This window comes from Hydra vulgaris, chromosome 11, assembly GCF_038396675.1.
Source record: "Hydra vulgaris chromosome 11, alternate assembly HydraT2T_AEP".
NCBI lineage: Eukaryota > Metazoa > Cnidaria > Hydrozoa > Anthoathecata > Hydridae > Hydra > Hydra vulgaris.
In genome coordinates this window covers 53,370,011-53,395,794 of record NC_088930.1, presented here as the reverse complement: position 1 = coordinate 53,395,794, position 25,784 = coordinate 53,370,011, and the positions used below count along the sequence as shown (strand labels likewise).

Here is a 25,784-nt window from a genome sequence, read left to right as displayed (position 1 = left end):
CTAATTTTGAGAGGAGATACGAGATTTCATGACCTGAGAATAGCGGGTTTCGGCGTTAGACAAAACCTTTTTACAATTGTTTCTAGCAGTAATAAACAGACGTCTATTTTCTGGAGAATTGTTTTGCTGATAAATATGGAAGTAACGGTTTCGATTGGCAATCGCAGCAGCACAGTGTGAGGAAAACCATGGAGGAGAGTGAGGCTTGACCTGGAATCGTCGAGAGGGAATAAAAGATTCAAAGCCAGCCTGAATCCACGAAGTTATGTAAGAAGCACATTTGTCGACAGGAAGAAAAAAATTTCTACCCAAGAGCTATCACGAAGAAAGTCACGGAAAGAATCCCAGTCAGCTTTACTGTAGTTGTAAGAGGTTCGATAATAGAGGGATTCAGGTGATGAAGAAGAATGAGATATTAGTTTTAGAGAGATCAAACTATGATCAGAAGAACCTAAGGGTGAATGTGGAGCACTGACTAGGATCAGAAACAAGACATAAGTCGAGTAGAGAAGGTAAATGATTAGGGTTGTCAGGAAAGCGAGTTGGAAAGTTGACTACTTGAGTTAGGGATTGAGAAAGGCAAAAGTTGTGGGCTTTAATGCCTGCAGAGTCACTGACACTAGAACCAAGCCATTCAGAGTGGTGAGCATTAAAGTCACCGACAACAACTATATTAGCTGATGGATAAAGAGAGAGGGCTTGGTCAATATGATCAGAAATAACATCAAAAAGAGTGCAGTCTTGAGATGAAGGAGAGCGATATAGAACAAAGAGAAAGGCAATAGAGTGAAGTGGTGCTAAACAAAAGCACATGAAAGAATAGCCTGTGGATTCAAACCTAGTTTCACGACAAACAGGTGAAATCTTACGAATGTAAATGCTCAGGCCAAGCATGTGACTATTGGAGTCTTTACGAATCAGAGGAAGATAACCATCAACACTAAGATCACAAGATGAGACAGCCGAACTCAAATTAGTCTCACAAAGAGCAAGTAGGTCTGGTGAACTTTGCAAGAGATAAGACTTAACAGAAGAAAAGTTACTTCGAAGACCACGAATATTAGTGAATGATAGGATTAGAGAACTTGGTGATGATGATAGTTTTTTGTGTTTTATAGTTTTTGGTACTTTATTCATTTTAAAATTAGATTGAAGAACTTGACTCAAAGCATAGATAGTACTCAGAACACCGTTTAATAGCCCAAGCAATTGCCTCATTACTACCAATAAACCCTAAGCCGTAACAAAGGGCTCCAAATGTGGCCTCCGCAATGCACACCAAAAGTACAAACAGGGACACGATCCATGCGCAACATGGCACTGTTAATACTTTGATATTTTTCAGCTGTTGATGGAATCAGCCTCTCTGAGAGCTACCACAGAGTTGGGGAAACCTGACTACCAGCCGGCCTCAGAACCATAAAACTGAGTTTTAGAGCTGTACCCTCATAAGGAGATAATAGAATGAGTTGCCTAGTCATAAACACAGTGACACAAGCAAACCCATGCATTGAGTCAAGAAGATCCAGCATTCAAACATCCTAAACTGGAAACAATGTATTAAAAATACATCTGCGCCAGCCTAACAGATGAAGAAGGGGTGCAAGGCTGGTCAACAGATAGAATCTGTTTACCCCTTAAGTCTTTGCCTAGGAGGCCTTCTACAAGACAGTAGCTGGGTGCATTTATCATCTGCCCAAGATGAGTATTTTTATCGAGACACTATCTCTAGCCTTTACTCAACCAAGAGCCCCAAGGCAGGGGGTGTTTTAAATCGGAGTTGGCATCTCTTAGCCTTTGCCTAAAAAGGCGTATCCTACAAGGAAGCAGGACATGAAGCAGATTGTACTGGGTTACATGTTGCCAGTAGCAGGATAACCTGATCTGACAATTATATATATATATATATATATATATATATATATATATATATATATATATATATATATATATATATATATATATATATATATATATATACATATATATATATATATATATACATACATATATATATATATTTATATATATATATATATATATATCATACACATATATATATATATATATATATACATATATATATATACTTACATACATACATATATATATATATATATATATATATATATATATATATATATATATATATATATATATATATATATATATATATATATATATATATTAGTGATGTACCGATGCATCGGCTTAATCGGCCACTTTTTGTATAATCGGAATCGGTATCGGCCTTTTTTTATTAATTTACCGATATGCATTACCGATGGCATTTTAATACTTTTATCCTGCATTTTGATAATAATTAAATAATAAATAATCTAAACTTTATGCATCGCTTAGAATTTTTAGAAAAATTTTATTTTGACTTTGTTTACAGGCAAGTTTATTTAATCTTAAAATGATGTTTATAAGCTTTAATTTAACAGCTGGATGTAATTATACTTTTATTACTATAATGTTGTTTTTAGTATAACTTTATTTTGTATTGTTTTGTTATACTTAAAAGTAACTTATTTAAGCATTGTTATCTATATGTATTTAAGTATTGCTATATATATTTTTAAATGATTGTTATTTAGATATCTAAATTACTAATAAGGTAATAAAGTAGCAGAATCAAATATATATTTAGAATGGCAGCAGCTTTGTTTGGAAAAGATATTCCAATAAAATCACGCAGCTGGGTGTGGAAATATTTTACTATTTCTCCTGAAGATGCTTCAATTGCAATATGTAGCCTATGCAAAATGAAGATTACAAGAGGTAACAAAGAAAAAATATCTAAGTCTTTTAACACAACAAATATGTTGTTCATATTAATACAAAACATAAAGAAATAGCAAGCAAAGAGGTGAAACTTAATGAAGAAGAAAACAAAAGAAGAGCAGAAAGTGAACAAAACATATTCAAGAAAATCAAGTCAACTCATGCAAGTTGCTCAAAACAGTCTCAACAAACTTTGTTTCAAACAATTGAGAGAAAAAAGCCCTGGGACATTAATGATCACAGGTCTAAATTAATTAGTCAATATATTGCAGAAATGATTGCAGTTGATATTCAACCTTTTTCTATAGTAGAAGACATCGGATTTCAAAGATTGTTAAACCATTTATGTCCTAACTATTGCATTCCAAGTAGAAAATACATTAAAAACTCTGCTTTTCAAAATATATACAACAAGGTCAGACAAAAGGTCCAAAAAGAAATAAATGATGCTTCATATATTTCATTTACAACTGATGGATGGACATCTACCAACAGAAAATGCTCATTTCTTAGCCTGACAGCTCATTGGTTAACTAATGAATTTCATCAACAATCAGCAATTCTTCGAGTTTGTCAACTCAATGTATCGCATACTGCCAAAAATATAAGTGAAGCAATTCAAAGTTCTATGAATGACTTTCTTATTCCAAATTCAAAGGTACATTTAGTTGCTAGAGACAATGCAGCTAATATGGTAGCTGGCATAAGAGAGGCAGGTTACAACAGTTTGCCGTGTTTTTTACACACTTTGCAACTTGTGTTGAATGATGCTGTATTTGCCCAGATATACATTAAAAATATATCAACAACTTGTAAAAACATAGTAACCCATTTTAATCATTCGCCATCTTCTTTTGAAGCTTATCAAAAATATCAAACTAATTATCAAGTGCCAGAGGTTTAAACAAGACATAACAACAAGATGGAATAGTCAATATTTTATGTTAGAAAGAATTTTTGAACAGAAGCGTGCTTTGATCCCATTTTGTTGTGATAATGACAACTCTAAACTAAAGTCACTGGAAAACAATGAATGGATTATTTTAGAAAAATTAATACGACTATTAAAAATGTTTAATGATATAACAAATTTGTTAAGTGAGCGTGAAGCAATTGCATCTGCTATAGTTCCAACTATACAAGTTATAAAAACCATGCTGGTTCAAGCTGAAAAGTCTCCCTTGTTTTTAGGATTAGGGACAACTTTAAAAGAATGTAAAAAATCAGCAAATGAAAGATTTGAAAAATATCTCAATGACAAAAATCTCATTTTAGCCACATTTTTAGATCTGAGGTATAAAAATAACTTTTTTCCAAATGAAGAAGCTGATAGTTATTTTGAAAGTATTATTAAATGGCTTGTAGATTGCTCAAAAAGTCTTCAACAAAAAGATCATATGGAATTTCAACCTGAGGTCAGTTGTCATCAAGTACAATAAATCTAGATTTCGATTTTTCAAAATGCTTTGAAAATTTTGTTAAAAATAAAAACAATTTAATCGAAAACAAATCAATATCTGAAGTTCTGCCAGAAACAGAAAACAAGCATTATTTAAAATTGAAAAATGAAGTTTTAATATATTTGAGCCAAGACATTATCATGCAACATGATAGTCCTATAGTATGGTGGAGAGCAAATAAAAATAACGTCAAGCAATTAGCTCCAGTAGCTCAGAAGTATTTATCATGCCCTCCATCTTCTGTTGAAAGTGAACGGTTGTTCAGTTGTGGAGGACAAGTTTACTCTTCAAGACGAAATAGGTTAACTCCAGAAACAGGAGAAATGCTTATGTTTTTACATTACAATATTCGTATACACAATTTTAAATACTAAACATTGTGACAACTGCTATTGATGCTTTCTTCAGAATCTTAAAGTTATTATTTTTTTTGGTATTTCATTTTGAAGTCGCTTATTTTATTTTATTTTGAGAATATATATATATATTTATAGAGGTTTTTCTTTATTTGCTTTTGATGAGATTAAAATTCTAAGTAAACTGCTTATCATAAAACTATTTTCTTTTTAAAATTGAAATAAAATACCTCTAAAATTGAATCAAAATCTAAAAGTTCCTCTAAAACTGTATTTATTTCCTTGAAAGCTTTCTTTTCATAGTAAAAAAAATAAGAAATATATATTTTTTTAACTGAGTTTTTCTAACATCTTTTAAAGTAATTGTTTGGCTCTGATTTGGGTCCAAGTATTTGTTTACCAGTACGGATTCCATGAAAAAATTTACCCAATTTAAAGTTCTATGGCTTTATATCTTCAAAATTTTAATAATTAGTTAATTCATCGGTATCTGCATCGGTATCGGCCTTTTCCTATCCATCGGCATCGGCCAGAAAAAGTGTTATCGGTACATCACTAATATATATATGTATATGTATATATATATATATATATATATATATATATATATATATATATATATATATATATATATATATATATATATAAATATATATATATGTATATGTATATGTATATATATATATATATATGTATATATATATATATATATATATATATATATATATATATATATATATATATATATATATATATATATATATATATATACATATATATATATATATATATATATACACATTTTAACTTTTGAGAAAATCAGCTTTTTTGGCCTTTGCAAACAAATGCAGAGGCCAAAAAAAATAAAAAAACCTTGGCATTACCACGACAACATTTTTAAAGTTGAATTTAAGTTTTGCATTTAAAAAAAATAATTTTATAATAACTTCATGAATAAAATTGAATGAAAAATGGTTTTTATAACACAATATTATATTTGGTTTTAAAAATAATTTCTTTTATAGTTTTTTTATTACAATATGGCCCTCCTTTTTAAGAGTAATTTGATAACTTTTTTACCATTTTTATATTAGTTAATGAATTTGAAAATTAAAGCACGATAAGTTGCGATTTGCAGGGGGTTATTTTGATAAATTGCCTCTGCACTTTTTTGCCAAGACAATTTATCAAAATACTACAAAGCCATCGGAAAAACCTTGCGTTTTGTGAACTAATTTTATCAAAAATCAATATATATATATATATATATATATATATATATATATGTGCGTGTGTATATATTTAATTATTCACCTCCCCAAGGCCGAGAAGGCCACTACAGTCAAGGAGACTACTTTTTGGGGTAACATTTATATATTTATATATATATATATATATATATATATATATATATATATATATATATATATATATATATATATACATACACTTAACTCTTGATACTTCGACTACTTGATATTTCGAACTTTTGTGTATCTCAAACTTTATTTCCAGTCCATTTGGCACACATATTTGAGCCAAAATCATCTCGATAATTCTAACTTTTTTCCCGGTTCCCTGATATATATATATATATATATATATATATATATATACATATATATATATATATATATATATGTATATATATATATATATATATATATCATATATATTAATCAAATTTAACAAATATATATATATATATATATATATATATATATATATATATATATATATATATATATATATATATGTATATGTATACTATGTATACTGATTTTTGGAGATCACCATTTGACTTCTTGCAACTTGGGATGAGTAAATAAAAAAGTATATAAACTGCATAATTTCCTTTTACACTTTTTAATCTTAGATTGTGCAATTTTTTCATTGATTTGTACAATAACAACATTGATTTGTACAATAACTCTTAGTCTGATAAAAATAGACAGCAGTAATAAAAAATAAGCAATAGTTCCAAAATATTTGGCGGTAAAAACTTTATTGAACCCATTGATAAATTATAGTAGATTGATAAGAAATAGTTGAAAAAATTGACAACTTTATTTCTTTGAATTTTTCTCTTATTGGTTGAAAAGAAAATATAGGTTTATTTCCATATAAATACTTTAAACAAGATTCAAACCATAAATAAAAACTATTTAAAAATAGTTTTTATTTATGGTTTGCTTTACTTTATTTATCTTTTTGGTCTTGCTTTACTTTATTTATCTTTTTGAGTATAAGTATACTTATTTTATATCTTATTTACCAAAACCATTGACATTCATAAATAAGATCTAAAATGATTTATAGTTTATAAATCCAGTAGTTAAACATTCTGTAAGAATTAAAATTTTCCAGTTCTTACAATTAATGTAGCTCATTTTTGATCTATACCTATATAAGTTAGGAGTTGAAGAGCAGTATAATTTAGGAGTTGAAGAGCTTTTTAGCATCACTTTTTTTAACTTCAGACAATTGTTTCTTGTCAGTTATGGAGAAAAAAAGATTTGAATCAAGCTGAGGACTAAGAAGGCAAAGTAAAAAATATTTCATGAGCTAAAGTCTTTTTGACTCATATATATCTTTTACAAGATATATATCAGAGTAAAAAATTACCATTAATACTCAACTCAGATCAAGATACTCATACATCAAGGTATTGTTTTTTTTGTTTTTTTTTCCAATAAATTCATCTTCCAAGGCTCCAGAAACCATTACAGTCAAAAAGGCTACTCAAAAAAGCTTAAACATTATATTTCGTTTGCAACTGTTAACTCTAAACTCTGAAACGCAAACCTTGTTAAACAAGATTGCTGTGCTGAGAAACAGATTAAGAGCATTACTTTTAGAGATGTTGGGTGGATTTTAAATTCAACCTTTTGATTGTGAAATGATTGTTCTATTACAAACAATAATAACAAAAAAAAAAAAAACTTATCTATTACCACATTTATAGTTTATGGTATTATTAACTAAAACAAACTATCAATAGTTTTTATAATATTAAATTATCGCATTTGTAACTTTTTTTTTTTAATAATCTCCACTTCCTTTTTAGGAAGTGGAGATTATTAAAAAAAAATAAAAAAAAATAAAAAATTGAATTACAAGTCTTCATCTCATTTAAGCTAAACAATGGATTTTTCAGACTGTTTGGCAAATATTTACTCCATTCTACATATAAACATTTTTGATTTAAACTAATTTGCTCTCATAATATTTCATTATATTCACTTTTAACAACTTTTGACCACTTTTGCAACCCTTTTTGGTCATCCAAAAAACAATCATTCTTTGTTCAATCCCATTCCTGGGATTCAATAAAAGTTTTTGCCACAACATTCAACTTGTTTTTGCCACTACATTGCTTATGTCTAAAAAAAATTTACAGGGGACTTGCAACCATGCATTGGATTCTAACAGATTTAGAAATTGAAATGATAAGGTATTTTATATAAAAAAGACCTTTGCAACTTTATTGCCTCCTCAATCCTCCAGCTTTTGATAGTTTTTTGATTAAAAAACATTTTTTGATCTTGTTTGATACATAAATCCTAACCATTTTTTCAAAAAGTCTAGGTAATGTGTATAAATAGTATTGTAATGTGAAGGAAAATTTTATTTATTTTTTTAAAGACTTAGATTAAAATCATGTTTGAACCATATATATCATCATATAAATAGTAAAACATGTAGACCATATAGATAGTTAAAGACAAAATTTTTATCGCATGGCAGTCCCCAAGTGACTCCTACAATAACAGTTGTCAACAATAACAATTAAGTAAAATACCAATGTAAACAAAATGTTTAACTAAAATAAAGGTTGTTAATAATTGTTAAAAATTCTTATGTTTTTAACAATGTACTCATCACAAAGAAAACCAGACACCAGAAAGTAAACAACAACCTTCAAAAATAAAAAATATATGTATACTTAATGTTACCTAGACTTGTCTTCCAACTTGAAAAAAGTTTCTTTTAATCTTGTCACTAAAGAAAATTTAATTATTAGAAAACACTTTTAATTTATACATTAATCAGCTGATTATTATAACGAATAAACATTAGTAATGATATGATCGATGAATATTGAATCCAGCACTATTTATCATTATTTGTGTCTTAAATTGAAAGAAGTACTAAAACATAAATATTTACTAAATAACAAAGACAAAAACAAAAAAAGCAATTTAAATTGTAGTGTGAACATACTTTAGATTTAATGTGAACAACCACCGAACCAAATTTCCAAAAAAAAAAAAAAAAAAAACAGTAACAAACCTTGCATATCTGTTGCACCCTTTTTAAATCGACTAGAGGAGAGCTAAGAGCAAGAAATATTTCTTAATTTTTTAATAACATAAAAAATCATTTGGTATTTTTTTTTTTAATTTTTTTGTTGTTGTTATAATGTTCTGTTCATAGTTTACTTTTCAATTTGATTACTTCTCAGTAATGTTTCAATAATGTTTTAATTCAGTTCAATGTGTTTAATTTTAATTCAATGTGTTTAATTTTATTCTCATCTTAATGTCTTCTGTAAAACTAAATAATATTTAATTTATTAATACAACTTTATATAAAACACTAAAGACTTAAAAGGTCCTACTAGACACAGGATTTAAAATGTCATTTATCAAGACATTCTAATGTCCTACTTAAGTTGTATACTTAAGTTATACAAGTATACTTAAGTTTACATTAACTGCAAAAAATTACATATTAAAAAAATATACAAAACAAAACTCATATTTAAAACTTTGACTAATCTAAAACTAAAAATTTGGAAAACAATTATTAGAAAGCCTTATCTATAGAAAAATTTTCATTCAATTTTTTGAAACCTCCGTAGTTTTAAATAAAATACATTAAATGAATTATTAATTGCAGCCCTCACTAGATCACTGGTAGTACCACACTCAACTTGTTTCTTTGCTCAGCGGCCTTGTTCTTTAAGGTGTATGTTTCGGAATTAAATAGTTGAGAGAGGGTTGTAACCACAACAAAGTAGCCTCCTCAACTGTAGTGACCTTCTCGGTCTTAAGGAGTTAAATAACATTAAAAAAAATTTACATGGACTTATTAACAATATAATTTTATTAGCAATATTATAAAAAATCTATTTGACCTATGAAAAAACATAAAAAATTGTTCAATAAAATCCATGAAAAATTGTGTTAAATAAAAAGTATATGGTATAAAGTTGTTTTAGGACTTTAACCATTTCAGTGAAATAGTAAAAGTTTCAAATGGTAAATGAAATTTTTTTATCTTGACCGCAACAGATCTATTCACCTCCTCCCTCCTTAAAACAAAAAATAACTAAAAAAAAAACTTATTGTTTATCATTAATAATCAAATAGAAAAAACTGAACTGTTCATTATAAATATTTTTTCTGCAACATTATTTTTTGGTTAATTATTTAGGAAAATTAATTATTAAAAAAGCACTGTGAAAATTACCATTTTATGTGATTTTTTGCAATCTTTTTCTTTTCTTGATTTTCTTAAATAGCATTGTGTAAAATCTAAAAAAAGAACTTGTGTAAAAAAAACCAAAGGTGGGCACTTCCGATAAAAGTTCCGATAATCGATAATTATCGGATTAAGAAAAAATTATCGATTATCGGACTAACCTAACTATCGGACTATCAATTATCGGACCGGCAAAGTTGAACTTCCGATAAAGCGATAATTATCGGATCAAAGAAAAATTATCGTAATAAAATTTTTTTTTAAACTATCAGACTAAATTATCGGACCGACTCAAAACTATCGGACTAAATTATCGGACAGACTCAAAACTATCTGACTTCTATTTTTTAAAATGTTCATATATTTAATATTTTGAATTTCAAAATTGGAGTATTTTTCACGAAAAAGACGACATTTAGACAGCCTTCCGTGGCATTCTTGGACAGGTGGCGCGTAATTTGAACAATTTATAATAGTAACTCCGCTCTCGCTGGGTCCTTGCTGCATTCATTTCATCGTTCTGAGTATCACCAGAAGAGTCTGAGTGTCTCTGTGCTTTTAACAGCAGTTAAGTCTGTTAAGTTTAGTTTTTTTTTTTTTTTCAGTGAAGTTTTTTTTCACCGCAATTTTCACCGCGAACGGACGTGTTTTTAAGAGCGTTTTAAAAAACTTATAATAATGGCGAAAAACTTTACACCAGCACAACTTAAAGAAATCCTTGAAAATCATGAGAATACTATGATGAAAATTTTTAATGATCGGATAGAAAAAATGGAAATTAAATTTAATAACTTAAAAGATGAAAACTTTACGTTAAAAAAAGAATTATCTGAGGTACAGAAAGCTGTTGAATTTATAAGCAAAAGCTATGATAAAATAATAATTGAACTTACAGAATTAAAAAAAACAGAGTCGAAAAAATCACCAGATATAAGTAATATTGAAAATGGAAACAATAACATTGAAGAGAAAATAGCAGAACTAGAAGACAGAAGCCGTAGAAACAGCTTGAGATTTGTTGGGATTGAAGATAAAGCTAATGAAACTTGGGAAGAAAGTGAACAAAAAATCAAAGAATTCCTCAATACGAAGCTTCATATACAAGAAAATATTTTAATAGATAGAGCCCATCGAGTTGGAAAAGAAACAGAAAAAAAACAGATCAATAGTTGTTCGATTTCAAAACTACAAAGACAAAGCCCTAGTGTTAAACAAATATACGACGATGAAGCGGTTGTACGTTAACGAAGACTTTAGCAATTTTACAATAAATTTACGAAGAAAGCTTTTCAAAGAAGCGAAGGAATTGCGAGCGAAAGGTAAGTTTGCTAAAGTAACTTACAATAAATTAATTACTCGTGACCTATAATTATAAAGGAATTCTTTTAATATTCTATAATCAAATTTAAAAACAAAAATGGATGACTACGAATCCTTTACTTTTAATTTTCATGATAAATATTTAAAATCAGATCTTAATTCAGATCCAGATGTCAACTTTTTTAATGATGTGAACACACGTTGTTCTTATCTTTATCCCAATAAGTTAAAAGAATTTCTTAATAAAAACGGCACTGAAAATCAAAAAATCAGAATCCTTCACATTAATATTAGAAGTCTGAATAAAAATTTTGAAAAGTTTTGTGATTTTTTAGATGAAACTGAAAATATTTTTAATATAATTTGCTTAACAGAAACATGGATTTCTTCGAATGAGTTTAAAAATAATTCCATTTTCCATCTTCCAGGTTTTGAAACAATTTTGTTAGAAAGACAAACAAATAAACGGGGTGGAGGAGTTCTGATTTACGTTAAGGAACACATTGTATATCATATTAGGAATGATATGTGCGTTTCTGACGGTGATAAAGAAATCGTAACTATTGAAATTTTAAACAATAAAAAAAAAAGTATTCTATTAAGCTGCTGTTATAGACCACCAGATGGTGCGTCTGAAATCTTTAGTTTCTTTTTACAGCGTAATATCATTCACAAAGGTAGCAAAGAAAACAAAATTACTTTTATAATTGGAGATTTCAACATGAACTGTCTAATTTATAGTAAAGATAAAAAAGTAAAAAGTTTTTATGATGAAATATTTATGGCAGGAGCTCTTCCTTTAATTAATCGCCCTACTAGAATAACCAAAACTTCAACGACGTTGATTGACAATATTTTTACAACAGATATTTATAATAAGAAATTACAAAAAGGAATTATAAAAACCGACATATCCGATCATTTCCCCATTTTTCTTACAATTCATACTGTATCCTCTAATAACCCCGAAAGACAAAATATAATAAAAAAACGTGTCTTCAATGAAAACAATATAAAATCCTTTCAATATCAATTATCACTTCTGCATTGGAAACATATTAACTTTAGTGATGACGCAAATACAATATATAATAAGTTCTTTGATACTTTCTTCTCAATATACAATGCAAACTTTCCACTTTGTGAACAAATAACAAAAAAAAAATCTTGAATAGTCCATGGATTACCAAAGGACTTAGAAAATCCTCTAAAATCAAACAGAAACTATATATAAAATATTTAAAAACAAAATCAGATGAAAACCAACAAAAATATAAAAATTACCAACAATTATTTGAAAAAATTCGTAAAAAACTTAAAAAAAATTATTATTCAAATTTAATTAGTAAATTTAAAAACGACTCAAAAAATACTTGGAGAACGTTGAAAGAAATAACAGGAAAACAAAAAACAAATTCAAACTACCTTCCTAAAGTAATTAGAATAAATAAAACAAATATATATGAACCAAACGAAATTGCAAACGAGTTTAATAAATATTTTATTGATATAGGAATTAAATTGGCAAATAAGATTCCTATTACGGAAAAAACTTTTAGTGATTTCCTAGAGCCTATAAATAATTCGCTTTTTATAGATAATTTATATTCTGACTTATCTTTTGATGAGTTTGAGAGAGCTTACAAATCTCTTAAAAGAAACAAAGCTACAGGTGCGGACGAAATAAATGGCAACATAGTCATAGATTGCTTTGAAAATTTAAAATGTATTCTTTATAAAGTGTTCAGGGCATCTATACAGCAAGGTGTATTCCCTGACCAATTAAAAATAGCTAAAGTTACTCCAATTTACAAAGACGGAAAAAAATCAAATATTAGTAATTATCGCCCTATCTCAGTTCTTTCAACCTTCTCGAAAATTTTAGAAAGAATTATATACAATAGAACATACAAATACCTTAATCTAAATAAACTTCTATATAAAAATCAATTCGGTTTTAAAAAAAATTGTTCAACTGAACAAGCCATTACACAGTTCATTCGTGAAATTTCCAATTCATTTGGTAGATTACAATATACACTAGGTATTTTCATTGACCTATCAAAAGCATTCGACACGGTCGATCACAAAATTCTACTTAAGAAACTCAAATTTTATGGAATTAATGGCAAATTAATAAAATGGTATAAAAGTTATTTGACAAATAGAAAACAATTTGTTTTATATGGAGATTATTTTCAAAATGAAAAATTAATTGACATAAAATGTGGTGTTCCACAAGGTTCTATTCTAGGCCCACTTTTGTTTTTAGTCTATATAAATGATTTAAATAAAGCTTCTAACCTTATGAGTATCATGTTTGCGGACGATCTCATTTACTTCTTTGTCAAACAGTGACATTTATGAGCTTTTTTCAAATATGAATAAAGAACTCAATCACATCTCCAACTGGTTTAAGTGCAACAAGTTAACGTTAAACATTGACAAAACAAAATGGATCCTTTTCCACTCCCTCGCAAAAAAGCGTTTTTTACCAAATAATTTACCTAAACTTTTCATTGATAAAATTGAAATAAAAAAGGAGTCGGTCACAAGATTTTTAGGCATTTACATTGATGAAAATATTACATGGAAGTATCATATCGACTTTATTTCTACTAAATTGGCCAAAAGTATTGGAATTCTATATAAGGTCAGATACTATCTAAATAAACAAAATTTAATTCAACTCTACTACTCATTTATACATAGCTATATAAATTATGCCAATATTGCTTGGGGAAGTACCTCTACAAGTAAGTTACGAAATCTCTACCATCGTCAGAAACACGCGATGCGTTTAATATGTTTTGAAAATCGTTTTTCTCATTCTAATATTTTGTTTAAAAACGTTAAAGCACTTAACGTTTACGAACTCAATGTCTATAATATTTTATGTTTTATGTTTCGTTGTAAAAGTGAACAACCATTGTTCATTTTTAAAGATCTTTTTACCCATAAAGCTATAAACAAATATACTTTACGAAATAATAATTTAATAATTGAACCCTTTTGTCAAACAAAGTTTAATCAATTTTGCATAAACTATCAAGCACCGTATTTATGGAACAAAATTGTTGTTCCAAATTTTGATTTGTCAATTTCGTTTTCTGTTTTTAAAACTAAATTAAAAAACTTTATTCTTTCTACTGACAATATATATAAATATTTTTGAAATGTAAAATTATTTTCTGTTTTTGTTTATTCTACATTGTTAATAATTATTAAATCAATTGTATTTTTATTATATTATATATACATGTTTGATATATTTTATATGGTTCTGACGACAAGATCTTTTGGATCTTCTTTCAGATACCAAGTTTATGTATTGTTATATTGTTATATTACGATTAATAATTGTAAACTAAAAAAAAAAAAAAGTCTGCTATTATTAAAATGGACAGATTTTTGATCCCTTCTACAAGGCGGCCTTCTAGCGCCATGAGCCTAAGTGATGAAGAGCAAGTCTGTGAAGGCACTACCAGCCGGGAAGTCAGCCAGTTAACACAGGAAAATGTCGCTTCTTTAGCCAGGACTGACATATCCAGTCAGGGGGACAACCAGATTGCTCATAACAGCGGAACCAGCAGGACCAGCTTGTCCGAGCCCCTGCCCTTTGTCTTACAGTACATCAAATCCTACTTTGGACCAGGCAAAGGCAGTTTGAAGATGAAGTGCAAGGCCACAATGTGCAACAAGGAGATCAGCTACGCAGCGTCCTCTTACAACAACCTCAAGGTCCACTACAAAACACAGCACCCTCTGGATTATCCGGCCTTCGTTGCTGCCCTGAGCGCCGGCTCCAAGCGTGGCAGACACTCTTCTGGAGCAAGGTATATTTAAATTAATAGTTACAGGTTTCTTTAGTATAATATCTCCAGTATTAATGTATCTGATGTATAATATCTTCCGTATACAGGTATCTGTTGTATAATATCTTCAGTATACAGGTATCTGTTGTAAAAAAGACTTCAGTATACAGGTATCTGTTGTATAATATCTTCAGTATACAGGTATCTGTTGTAAAATATCTTCAGGATACAGGTATCTGTTGTAAAATATCTTCAGTATACAGTTATCTGTTGTGTTGTATAATAACTTCAGTACACAGGTATCTGTTCAACAGATACCTGTGTACTGAAGTTATTATTCAACAAATACCTGTATACTGAAGATATTTTACAACAGATACCTGTATACTGAAGATATTTTACAACAGATGCCTGTGTACTGAAGTTATTATACAACAGATACAGAACATATTTTACAACAGATTCTGTTGTAAAATATGTTAAATGTTATATGATAAAAAATATTTATCAGCAACTTCACATGTTTTATGTTACAGAATTTCCCATTTAATATGAAAAGGGAACAATTTTTTTCTGTACATGTTTGTAAAAAGGTTCGATTAAGAGCTGGATCCTTAACTTCGGATATGGATCTATATCAAAAAGTTTCAGATCTGGAACACTGATAGTAAGAAAGTCTCTTTAAATAGGTTTGTTGTAAATTTTTTCTTTTTTTTCAGTGACACTTCAGAAGGCGGGGTCCTTCCTCCTGCGAAGAAACAAAACAGCATCGAGTACGCTTTGAAAGAGAAACTTGACCAGAAAAAGGCCCTTAATCTCTACTATAACTTCTTCATCAAAGACATTGTGCCCGCTCACCTGACAGACTCTCCTGCCTTGAGGGATTTTTTGAAACTGCTGAATCCAAACTTCATTGTCCCTTCCAGGAGGAAGCTCAGCAGGGACATAGCCGTGAGAGGAGAGGAGGCCAAATGCATCCTGACCAATCTCCTGGCAAAAGTCAGCTATGTGGCAACCACAGCAGACAGCTGGAGCGCCCACAACAGGGCCTTTATTGGAATGACAGTGCATTATATCGACCCTGTCAACCTCGACAGAAAAAATGCTATCCTGGGCATAAAGGAGATAAAAGTCCAGCAAACTGGTGCCTACCTCGCCAGGGTCATGCTCGACCTGCACCAGGAGTTCGGCATCTCCACTAAGGTCATCAGCACAACAACTGACAATGGTGCTAACTATGTTGCCGCCTGCAAGATCCTGCTGGGTGGAGATGCAGAGGAGGGTGAAGAGGAGTTTGAAGAGGTAGGCTAATCGTTATTGTAAAAAAAAAAAATTAAATGATTTAATTTCAAAGTTTCACTTTTGCTTATTGAACAGCCCAGATTGAGTAAGAAATGTTGCTAAAATGAAAAGATTTAATCAATTAAAATTTGATTAGTATTGAAATTATTTTAAGACAGGAATCTATATATTTGATAAAAAACCATACCCCCCTTCCCCTTTGTGAACTTTTTTCCCCTTTTATATTTAAAAAAATATATATTTGTATATGGTTCTGGGACCATATTCCCCCTGCACCCGGGGTATTTCCCAATATATAGACCCCTGATTTAAGAAGAGCTCATCCAATAAGAAATTTATTTGAATGTGGATTTCATTCATTTCTTTTTGAAAGAAATAGATTAGTATAAACTATTTTAAATGTTGTTATTACCATACATATTAGTTATTATTACCTTATTATTTATTTATTTTCTAATTCACTAATGAATTCAGGAGGATTGTGACCCTGACCTTGACTCTGATGAGGCTGTTGTCATGACCATCTTGGTGGAGGACCTCCTGGAGGAGTGGATGGATGATGAGGTCTGCAAAGAGCTGCCCAAGCACCGCCGCTGTGCAGCCCACACAGTCAACTTGATGGCAACATCAGACATTAGCATGGTGATTTTTTACACTTAAGTTTTAATAGAATATTTTAAGTTAAGTTAAGTATTATTTAATTATTTGTTACTAACTCTAACTTATCAATTTTTAAACGTAATTTTAAATGTTAATATAATTTCTAAGGTGCCAGGCTGAAACTATGGTGGGAGGGCTCCCTTCACTAAGACAGATGGCAAGGCACAGGGATTGTGGAATTGTCAGAACAGGAGGACAGTGGCGGCCAATCAGATCAAGGAGGCCATCGGTAAAAAGCTTCAGACACCAGGGGTGACACGCTGGAACTCATACTACGATTCCTGTGCTGCTCTGCTTGAGGTGCTGGAGGACCGAGATATGATGGAAAAGCTGAATGCTGTAATGCTTAAGCAAAGCTTGCCTTATTTGTACAGTACTGATAAGGACCTGCTCGCTCAGTACTGCAAGATAATGAAACCGGTTGTAACATGCCTGGACACCCTGCAGTCTGAAGTGAATGCCTATATGGGCATTCTCCTTCCTACTATTAAGCTGATGAAGGACCAAGTAGCAGGCTTGAGGAGGGATAACAGCATTGTTGAGGGGCAGGCGTTGATAACATACCTGCTGGAGAACCCTCAAAATCCACGTGTGGCCTTGAAGGGGAAGTTTGAGAAGATGTTTGAGGATAAGGACCTTCTAGTGGCCACTGCCCTCCACCCCCATTTCAAGCTAAGTGTGGTTGGGTATCTTAACCCAGCCTTGAAAGGTGACATCAAGAGGCAAATTGTCAGACAGATGGTGATCAGGGCCAGCCCTGGAGAAGAGACTGGTGGAGAGACTGGCCAGATGCAGAAAGAAGTAGGAGGACCCCTTCAAGTACATGAGGGACGACGACGATCTGTTGGCAAGAAAGGGTGTCCTTGAGGAGGACATTGAAAAAGCTTACGATGAGTGGAACAGAATCAGAGTGAACAGTAAACTACATGTCTCTTATGACCAGTTCCCCCTGCTCCACAGAGTTGCCTGGTTGGATATGTTCCTTAAGTACAACACCCCCCTCCCCTCCTCCGCAGCTGTGGAGAGGCTGTTCAGTAGTGGTTCAGATATCTTGAGGCCTAAGCGGTCGAACCTGACAGCCGACAACTTTAAAAAACTTGTTTTTATCAAGGGTAACCTTCCCTTGCTTTCTTAAAATAAATTTTTTGTACGTTTTCTTTTTACAACTTTCTAAAATTTGTTGGAAAAATTACCATTCTCTTTTTTGTCGAAATTTTCTAATGCAAAAATTTTTGTTGTTATTTTTTTTATATGCTGGACAGCAATTTTTCTATATACCACCATGGCATACTGCTTTGGGTGACAAGATAAACTATAAGATGCATTTAGTTATTTATGTTTTTGATATATTGAGATAATTATGATCGGAACATGCATTTTGGAGGTCAACATGTTAAAAAAAAACCTCAGAGGAAATTTTTTTATTCTGGAATTTTTTAACATTAATACACAAGATCTTTCAAGAGAAGAGATAATTTCATCAATTAATTTTTTTAACTAAGATTATCGGACTTAAATTATCGGACCGGTAAATCTGGGAAATTATCGGACTTAAAATTATCGGATTGGTCTTTTTTTTGAACTATCGGACTATCGGACTATCGATTATCGGACCGGTGAATCTGGAAAATTATCGGACTATCGATTATCGGATTAAGAAAATAAACTATTGGACTATCGATTATCGGATTAAGAAAAAATTATTGGGTGCCCACCTTTGAAAAAAACTAAAAATAAATATCACTAGAATGTCTATAAAGTTTATAAAAAATACCTTCAATGGATATCACTTGCACTCCAAGCTGAATTGCTTTTCCAATGATATCATTTGACCCATAATTATGTTTCTATAAAAACAAAATCTTTTTCATCAAAAAATCAAATCAAAAAATTTTCTTAACTTTACATGAACATTTTTTAACTCCCTTATTTGTTAACAAACGTTATTGTTTTAATATTTGCATTAATAAAAAAATTATGTATTATTTTTCATTTAGATTAACAATTTTCCTGACAATTTTACAACTAAAAAAAAATGTTTCCTGATTTTCCCTATTAAAAAAATTAAAAAAACTTTTACCGTAGGTAACACTTTGTTAAGAGCCATTTTTCCTCGAGTGATAGATATCTTTAAAAGAAATAATTACTATAGACTAGTATTATATGACTTATTTCACATTACTCTTATTTATTGCATGTTTTACATGTGATACAAGTTAATGAACAATACAATATAAAATAATAAATGAAAAAATTAAAAAACGTTATAAAATAAAAAAAATGCTTAGTAAAAAATTAAACCTTTTATAAACTAGCAGATTTAATTTTTAAATTTAAAAAAAAAAAAAATTCTAAGACAATTTGATAAAAAAACAATAAAATAAAAAACATAATTAAAACTTAAATAAAAGTATAAGTAAAACTTACATTGTTATTCTTCAATTTTACAGCGTCATTGCTAAAATGTTTACAAACATGTTTGAGATTGTAAAAGATTTTTAGAACTTTAAAAATAACGGGGTCAATTTTTTAAAAAATTTTAAAAATTACTTTTTTTAAAGACTTTTTATTTTGGTAACTTTTCTAGAAAATCCTCAAAGCATGACAAACATAATAAAGAAAACCTTTCACTTGAGTAAACCTCATTGGTTTTTTTGGGAAAAAAAAAAAAAAAAAAACACATTCAAAAAAATTTATTAGCTAATATACTTTTTGTAATCAACTATGGTGTCAAGGATTACACAATGTTTTACAAAAAAATACTATTATTTTTTGATGAAATTAAAAAAATTTAATACATTTATTACTATTATTTTACAATCATTTTTACACTTTTAACAAAATATATATCAATTTTTAATCATAACAAAATTACATTAATTTATTTTGATTGTAAAAGAGTTTCTTGAAAAAAAATCATTCAAACTTTAAAATTAAATTCTTTTAAATATATATTATTACTGTATAAAACAATACAAAATAAAAAAAATATACCCTACTCAAAAAAACATTTTAAAAATACCTGAGTTGAGGAGAGTCTGAACTAAATGGTGAAGGTTGCTGTAAGATTGCACGTTTGCTTGAAATACTACAGAAAATTTTAATTACAAAAAGTTTCAACAAAAATACTAGAAAATAGGAAGAAATAGAAAATTACAGAAACTAATTCTTCTTTTAGTTTTCCATATTAAGAATTTTTTCTAATGCAATATGAGTGAGTGCAAATGAGTTAGTTTGTTTTGAGAGTAGCATGAGGAGATTCCTTGATTTTATTTACAAGTAAATTAAGTATTATCTGATAAAAAAAATTTTTTTTCAAATAATTATTCACTTACACTTGCATCAAGCTTGGCCGATTAGACATTGGGGTATTTCCAACAAACTTAGGGCTACCAATGTTTCCTGTTGTTTGACTGGTTATAACAATTTTAATATCTTTGCTTAAAAACTCTTCAACTTCCTTAAAAACGAAAAAAAATAAAAATAAACAACTGTTTGTAAAAGTATATTTTTGTATATATTAGGAGAGGGAAAAGTATGTCAAGTATAAAGTAAAGGAGTAAACATTTTTTCGCTAATAACATAGAACGCAATATCAGGCAAAATACATACTCCTCCAAGGCTTAAAATCTGATGACGAATTTCAGTTGACTTTGCCTGAGCAACATCTAGATAAAACTTGCAACCAGAAAGCAAATTCTTCCATTTTTCTTCCTTTATAACACGCTGTGTATTATCTTGTACTAGCAAATAAAAAATTTATATTTTTTATACGATTTAAACAAGATATTAATATAATTACTAAAAATAAAAACATACTAACATGTATAACATAAAAAATGTATATTTAATTATTTATGAAACAAATTTATAAGAAGCAGAGAAAAAGTAACGAAGCATTAAAAAAATATTTGAACTTTCATTTGTGAAAGAAGTCTTTTGTTTACAGCAACCAACTGTAAATTTGGAATTGAGAGATTTAATAAAAAATAAGCTTCTAAAATGCTTAAATACTACATTGGTATTTTTATATTTAAAAATACCACTTATAAATAAAAGGTTTCTAAACATGCTGCCAAATTTCGATACAGGGCATAACAAACTTTATCTAATAAACATATCTCCTTATTTAAACAGCATATTGGTATAACTTTGTTTATATTATAACTTTGTATATGGTTTATAAACTATTATCACTAGATTTTTACAATTTGGTTAAACTATTACATACTACTATTAGAAGTATGAGCAAAAAATTCTTAGTACACATAATGCCTTCTATTTTTGTAAATATAAACATATTTTTACAATATGTCTACTAGGTCTTATTAAAAGTAAGTATAATTAGAGCATATGATATATAAAATCATGATCTTTATTTTATACTTCTGTCTTTATAATTTATATGAGTTTTAAATATAACCAAATAAAACATATTTTGTGTTTCATTATCTAATAATATTTTTATATACTAAAAAATTCAACTCAAAAAGAAGCATTAAACAAACATTGTTCAATAAGCATGGAGCAGGTGTATATAAACAATATAGTAAGATTGTAGTAGTATATAGTTTGCTTTCCAAGCTACTAAGTTGTATTAAGTTCAATTTCCACCAAATACTTGAATAGTATCACCCTTAACTTTTTCTCTTGTTTTATTTATCAAGTTTTGTGTTTTGGAGTTATATATTTAGAGTTTATCAATTAAAAAAAGGATTTGCATAACTGTGACTCTTATTTTAAATTGAACATTTTTTGCATTTATCTTAACTTCATTTTTTTTTTAATTTGTTGAAAAAAAAGTTGAAAAAATAAAGTAAAAAAAAAAAAACAGTTTGGCAATTTTCGCTTTTTAAGACATATAGATTATATAAATTTTTATTTTGAAAGAACACTCCTTACATATTTACATAACAAAACATAAATAAATCAGTCATATTTTAAACATAAGAATAAAATTTATATAATCTATATGTTTTTTATTACATTTTATAGGACTTCTTCTTAACTTTTAGTTTTTTAATTAGAACACTACTTACAAAATTACATTTCAAAATTACATTTCAAATTAAATTTGACAAATAAATTTGTCAAATTTAATATACATATAAAATTTATATGTTTTTATTACATTTTCGAGGACTTCTTCTTAACTTTTCACTTCTTCCAACTTTAAAAGCAATCGAAGGAACATCTAATCGTCTTGATGTTAAGTTACGCATTTTCTTATGCATGTGTTTTTCAATACATATTGAAGTAAACTTGAGAAAAAAAAACAAAATATATATATATATATATATATATATATATATATATATATATATATATATATATATATATATATATATATATATATATATATATATATATATACACATATATGAACATGAAGAGATTAGTTTTAGAAGATTTATTTTAAAAGTTTCTTCATTTTTGATAATTTGTGAAAAAAATCTATTTTATAAGAATATTGATAATATTTTTATAAAAATGATTTTTATCACTAACTATCAAAATAAAGAGACTTAACTATTAAAACTAATCTCTTTGTTTTCATTTTTAACATAAACTAAGATATAAATGGATAACAAGTTGTTTTTATTTGATACTGTTTTTATTAAAAAAAATTTTACACACAAAAATTTTGGCGTATCGTTAACTTTTTAAAAATTCCCACTATTTTTTTTTTTTTAATCACAAAAAGGTTTATTTTGTTTATAATTTTCGGCGATTAGTTTTAACGGTTAAATTTGCTGACTAATAACTGTAGGGAAGATTGCTCTTATAAGACCCCTCAGGTGAGCCCCTATTATATCTCTAGCTTATACTATATTTATTAAACCTTCAAAAAAAAAAAAAAAAAAAGAGCTACAGAAAAAAAATTTACAACTAATGACAACCGCCAGGACTGTTTTTAAATTTGCTGGGGTTGGTAGTTTTGTGATGACTCATACAAAATTTGTTTATTAAGTGTTACGATTTTGTGACGAGGAGGAGGGGGGGGGGGAAAGAGGTCGAAAACTAAACGGTCGAAAATTGCGTGAGGTTATTTATGGACGACCCCTAAGTAACACGAGAGATTTAGACACATTTTGTCTGAATTGAACTGAATTTACAGACACATTTTATCTCAATAGAATTTACTCAGTGTCAGTTTTTAATATGATTAATGAACAGATGATTGCTCATTATCGACATATTTGTAATTGTCAATTCTCTTAATGGCTTAATTAATTCCAACTGCACTCCTATTTTCTCAGTCGATTTCGCAACATTCCTAAAAACAAGCAGAATTTACGAGTTTTTATTAAAGCTCGCTATTTGGGTTCATCAATCAAAACAACCGATTCACCTCTAGAATTATCCTGGATTTTATTATTTGCAAATCTTTGAAAGTCATTTTCTTATTATATGATAAAATGTATACATTAATCGCAATATAGTAATATAGTATTAATAGTAACAGTTATATATTTAAATAAGTCTTTTTAGATTACATGACAAATAATTAAAAAAAAACGAAACCAATAAATTATACAAAAATTTTTGGCTTGTAAAATATAAACTTGAAAAAAAAAGCATTTCATAGCAAGTAAGTTAATATCAAAACTGAGAAAAAGAGAAAAAAGATTTTTGATGCAGATTGATGCATTCATTTAAAGTTAACGTTTATAATAAATAGTATCTAAAAAGTCACTACTTGTAGCTGCTAAAGTATGAATTAAATAATAAAGGTGAAGCTTCAGTAATAGATGTACTGTTTGTAGCTGTTGAAAAAAAATCATTGTCAATTCTAATCTTAAATGTATTAACTGACTTTTAAATGCAAACGTCATTTTTTAAATAAGGACGTCATACCGGAACAGCGAATTCCAGATACAGCCTAACATACGTAATGTATAGTTTACTCCAAAGCTTCATATCTCTTGATCTAAATGGTTTTTTAATAGTCCGAGTATCATATATGCTTTCCGTGTTGCAACCTGTATGTGTTAATTTCATTTTAGATCATGAGTTATATTACCCAGGTCTCTCTCAATATTCGTTGCCTCAAGAGTAAGTGATGTATTTCCATCATTCATTACATACTCATAATTACTATTCCCATAACCAAGGTGCATAACTTTACATTTTGCAGCATTCAATTCCATCAGCCATTCCTTTGACCATTCTGTGACAATGTTTAAATCGTTTTGAAGAATTAGACAATCAGCATCGTGAAACTCAGGTCTTATTTCTTGTAAAAGTTTAGCGTCGTCAGCATAGATTTTATAAACTGATTTATAATATAAAAAAAAATATTAAAAAAATTAATTATTTCGGTGAAAAATACGAAATATTTTTAATGGACAAGACAACTTACTCAGGGTAAACATTAAAAATATTACTTTTCGATGCATTTATTTGTCATAAAATAACTTTTTTAGATTTATATTTACAAAACTTATATATTATAACAGTGATGAGAGATTTTGTAGGTATTCTTTGTGTACAAAACATCTTTTTTACATGTTCAGTATTTCTCATCAACAGACCATTAACCGAAGACCAATCATTTGTTATAACTTTTTTTATTGCAAAAAGTTGCAAAATATTTATGTTGCATGGCTATTTACATAAGTTTAGCATGAGATTTACATATCAAATGTTTGGAGGATAGTTTATCTGATACCTAATAATATTAAAACATTCTTAATTAAAATAATATAGTTTAAAATGAAAGTCAATAAAGTTAATTTAAAACAATAGTAGCGTAAGAAAGTTGATAAATAAAAAATACAAAATAGCGTTTTGGAACACATGTTAAATTAACGTGTAAAAATAACCGTATAAAATTACGCTTAAATGAATATGTAATGTTTTTTTAACTAGATATTTCCTCTAATGAACATATCTTCACCATTATGACAAATTTTCACCGTGCAATGCTGATATGTGTGCATACGGTTAAAAAATAATGCAAGTTTGCTTGATTGGGTTTTATCTGGTTTTTATCAGGGCCGAAGGATCTTGGGATTTGACGGGTTTCCCAAAAGGTTTAAACTGATAATTGAAAAAAATCATAACAAAACTCACTCGATGGTCGCCTTTTATAATTCGTATTTGTGCGTAAAATAAATTTAAAAGTTTAACTTTTATGTGCAATTCCATTAAAAAGACTTTGTTTTAAAATTTTATTTACTACCATTATAAAAGAATTTTTTTACCATTATAAAAAAATTTACGAAGTTTAAAATATGTTTAACATATGTTCCAGTAACTATTAAACATAAAGTAACAATTTCATTGAGACACTGTTTGCATTTTTAAAATGATCAAAATATAAAGTTTTGTTTCTGCTTGTGATGGTAATAACTCCTTTGAGTTTAATCAAAACTTTGGTTTAGTCAGAAAAATTTAAAAAGGGCAAACAGGCAAGTGTTGTGATGGATAGGTTATGTTTGAAAAAATAACCTGATGTTAACGACAAAATGACTGATGTTAACGAAGTTTACCCTCTGTGAGATATAAATATTAAGTGATTACATATAAATGCAAAAAATAGCTTTATTGTTATGCATCTACCTCATTTTTTAATCATTGATATTTTTTGACTT

The 25,784-nt window shown here is 28.6% G+C and overlaps 1 protein-coding gene across 1 annotated transcript in view; it reads right to left on the bottom strand.

Annotated features, from left to right (window-relative positions):
• Window positions 1-22,456, bottom strand: part of LOC101236615 (protein DBF4 homolog A) — a 34,599-nt gene extending 12,143 nt beyond the window's left edge. Inside the window, exons 1-10 of the mRNA XM_065809190.1 lie at window positions 22,319-22,456; window positions 20,800-20,930; window positions 20,523-20,647; window positions 20,210-20,275; window positions 19,615-19,645; window positions 19,268-19,315; window positions 18,962-19,034; window positions 10,079-10,143; window positions 8,897-8,939; window positions 8,560-8,605 (exon numbers count right to left, since the gene is read on the bottom strand). Coding sequence (XP_065665262.1) covers window positions 8,560-8,605; window positions 8,897-8,939; window positions 10,079-10,143; window positions 18,962-19,034; window positions 19,268-19,315; window positions 19,615-19,645; window positions 20,210-20,275; window positions 20,523-20,647; window positions 20,800-20,930; window positions 22,319-22,421 — 731 coding nt within the window. The 5' untranslated portion in view covers window positions 22,422-22,456. The remainder of the gene's footprint in view (window positions 1-8,559; window positions 8,606-8,896; window positions 8,940-10,078; window positions 10,144-18,961; window positions 19,035-19,267; window positions 19,316-19,614; window positions 19,646-20,209; window positions 20,276-20,522; window positions 20,648-20,799; window positions 20,931-22,318) is intronic.
• Window positions 22,457-25,784: the final 3,328 nt, after the last annotated feature.